Consider the following 2,332-nt stretch of genomic DNA (forward strand, 5'->3'; position numbering starts at 1 on the left):
AGTAGAGACGGGGTTTCACCATGTTGACCAGGATGGTCTCGATCTCTTGACCTCGTGATCCACCCGCCTCGGCCTCCCAAAGTGCTGGGATTACAGGCTTGAGCCACCGCGCCCGGCAAATTTATAGTTCTTACAGTGAACAAGAAATTGTTTTCAAGAACAGTGTGGACTAGCAACAAGGGGGAGTGTCCCTCTCTTGGGGACACAGGAGTGGTGAAGAGGAGAGATCATAATCAGTGTCACCTGATGGGTGACATAGAAGGGATACTTCAGGAGCAGGTCAACATATCCTTCGTCTCAGGCTCAAGATGAACTTTATCTCGGCTTTTGTTTTGTTTTTTGGCATCTGATTTGAAGTCTTGACTCACTATCAATGGTAACAATGCAAAAAAAAAAAAAAAAAAAGGCCAGATTGTCACCCTTCTGGTACATTTGCACAGAAAAGAAAACCTAGAAAAATCTTGGTTGTAAGAGAGAGGAATTCATTTTTGTTAATAAAGTTAGGAAAGCTGGAAGTGGCTGGCTGTGGATATCTGAACCTGAGATAACACAAAGGCAAATAGTTTTTAGAGTTTATGGGTGCTGAGTGTAGGAGCTGGGTTGCTACTTCGGGTTGTTAAGACAGTCAATAAAAGGGGAGCAAGAGTCAAATTAGTTCAGTTTGTTTCTCCTGGGGCAGGGAGGAGAGGGAGGAGCAAACCAGCCCTTATGCTTTCTTCTAGTCTCTGTCTCTAGCCTACAAGGAACAGGCTCATTTCCCCTTGGCAAGGCGCCTGAAGCAGCTAGCAGGCATGCCCTCCTTTCCCTACCTCAGTTCCCCTCTGACCTGACCGCACTCAGGAACCATAATTCTGTAGGTGAATGTAGGCTCCCATTTCGTCCCACAATCATTTCATCATTCAGGCACAGCTTGACCTCTAATGTGACATCACAAAGGCTTCTGGTCCACAATTTTTTTTTCCTTCTTCAGAAACTACCCCAAACAAGGAAGCTTGTGTTCCAAGGTAAGAGAATCTGAAACGAAAAACTCAGGACCCCTCACGAGCAGCCCGATGCTGCTTTCAACCAGGAAGTTCAAGGGAGGCAGGGCTGTAAGGTCAAAACTGCAAAGCCGAAGCTCAAGACTGTAAGCAGAAAGTGGTCTTCAGAGAAAAGGATTCACCCAAATTGAAGAGGTTGTCGCACTTCTTTTCCCTGGCTGATTACATTTCCTGCCTGTAAACTTTGCTAAGCCCGGGGCGCTGGCTGTAACAGCAGAGACAGGTGTAGGGATACCTCCACCCTCTGGGTATATCTGCGGCCGCCGCTGCTGGGGGCACAGGACGAAGGGCCCTCGACCCATTCCCAGTCCGAGCTTCCGGAGGACGCACCTGGCCCGGGGACGTCTCCCACGTGAGGGGGGCCAGCCAAGCATCCCCAGCCCCGGGGCCACGCAGTCTGCTCCGGCAGGAGGGGGCAGTGAAAAAGGGCGTCTTGGGGCCAGAACCTCGTGCCGGATCCCCCGGGTTTCCCCCCATTTCCAGGATATCGTTTCGCATCAGGGACACTCTTCTGCACACCTTCTACCTCAAAGTCTTGCGCACCTACCCTTCACGTCTCTCCAAAGAACTGAATTAAAGCGCCTACTGGCCTTGGCGGCGCAGGTGAGTGCCAAGAGGTGGAGGAGGAAGGGGCCCGCTCTCCGCCACCCGCTTTCCTCGCCTCCCCCACGGTCGCCAAGCTTCCTCGGGGAGGTATGGCTTGGGGTGCGCGGGTTAAGAGGGAGCTTAAAAATGCCCCAAGCGTCCCTTACCTTCCACAGCCATTCTCTCAGAGCTTTCCTAACACATGCATAATTTTCTTGGCGAGGTACTCCTCCTGCCCCGCACGCCCCCCCTCCTCTCGCTTTCGCCTAAATATTCTGCGCTCATCAGCTCCAGGACCAACCTGCCGCGGTCACGCAAAGCGAGGCAGCCGGCTCCCGGCTCGGCGCGCGCAGGGCGTCCTGGGAAGTGTAGTTCCCTCCCTTCGTTCGGACTCCGGAGACCACCTCGGGTCCTCCGCGGGGCGCCGTCTGGTCCCCACAATCCGACGGCACCTCCAACTTCAGCTGGCCAGGCCGAGGAAGTTGTGAGGGGACCCGGGGTGCCGGGGACGTGTGGGTCGAGGGAAGCGGTGCGGACTACATCTCCCAGGAGGCCGTGCGCTGAGATCGGTTCGGTGCTAAGAGTAGGGACCCGTGATTGAGCTCTTCCCAGTCCATTCCAAGGGGTTTGGCCCCTAGCAGGTGTGGTGAGGTGGGCAGGTGGCGTTCGGCTGTGTGATGAGCTTCCCCGTGCTCGTCCACTGGCCT

At 54.4% G+C, this 2,332-nt stretch overlaps 1 protein-coding gene across 4 annotated transcripts in view; it reads right to left on the minus strand.

The window, feature by feature from the left end:
* SAMD12 (sterile alpha motif domain containing 12) overlaps window positions 1-1,950 on the minus strand; it is a 479,717-nt gene extending 477,767 nt beyond the window's left edge. For 2 of the 4 annotated variants that reach the window (XM_037739309.1, XM_017530689.2), the window contains exon 1: window positions 1,793-1,949. In XM_037739309.1, coding sequence (XP_037595237.1) covers window positions 1,793-1,805 — 13 coding nt within the window. In that variant the 5' untranslated portion in view covers window positions 1,806-1,949. Of the gene's footprint in view, window positions 1-1,792 lie in introns of all 4 variants that reach the window. The other 2 variants (XR_005200699.1, XM_017530688.2) reach the window with 2 other exon arrangements.
* Window positions 1,951-2,332: the final 382 nt, after the last annotated feature.

Source organism: Cebus imitator, unplaced genomic scaffold, assembly GCF_001604975.1.
Source record: "Cebus imitator isolate Cc_AM_T3 unplaced genomic scaffold, Cebus_imitator-1.0 Scaffold68, whole genome shotgun sequence".
NCBI lineage: Eukaryota > Metazoa > Chordata > Mammalia > Primates > Cebidae > Cebus > Cebus imitator.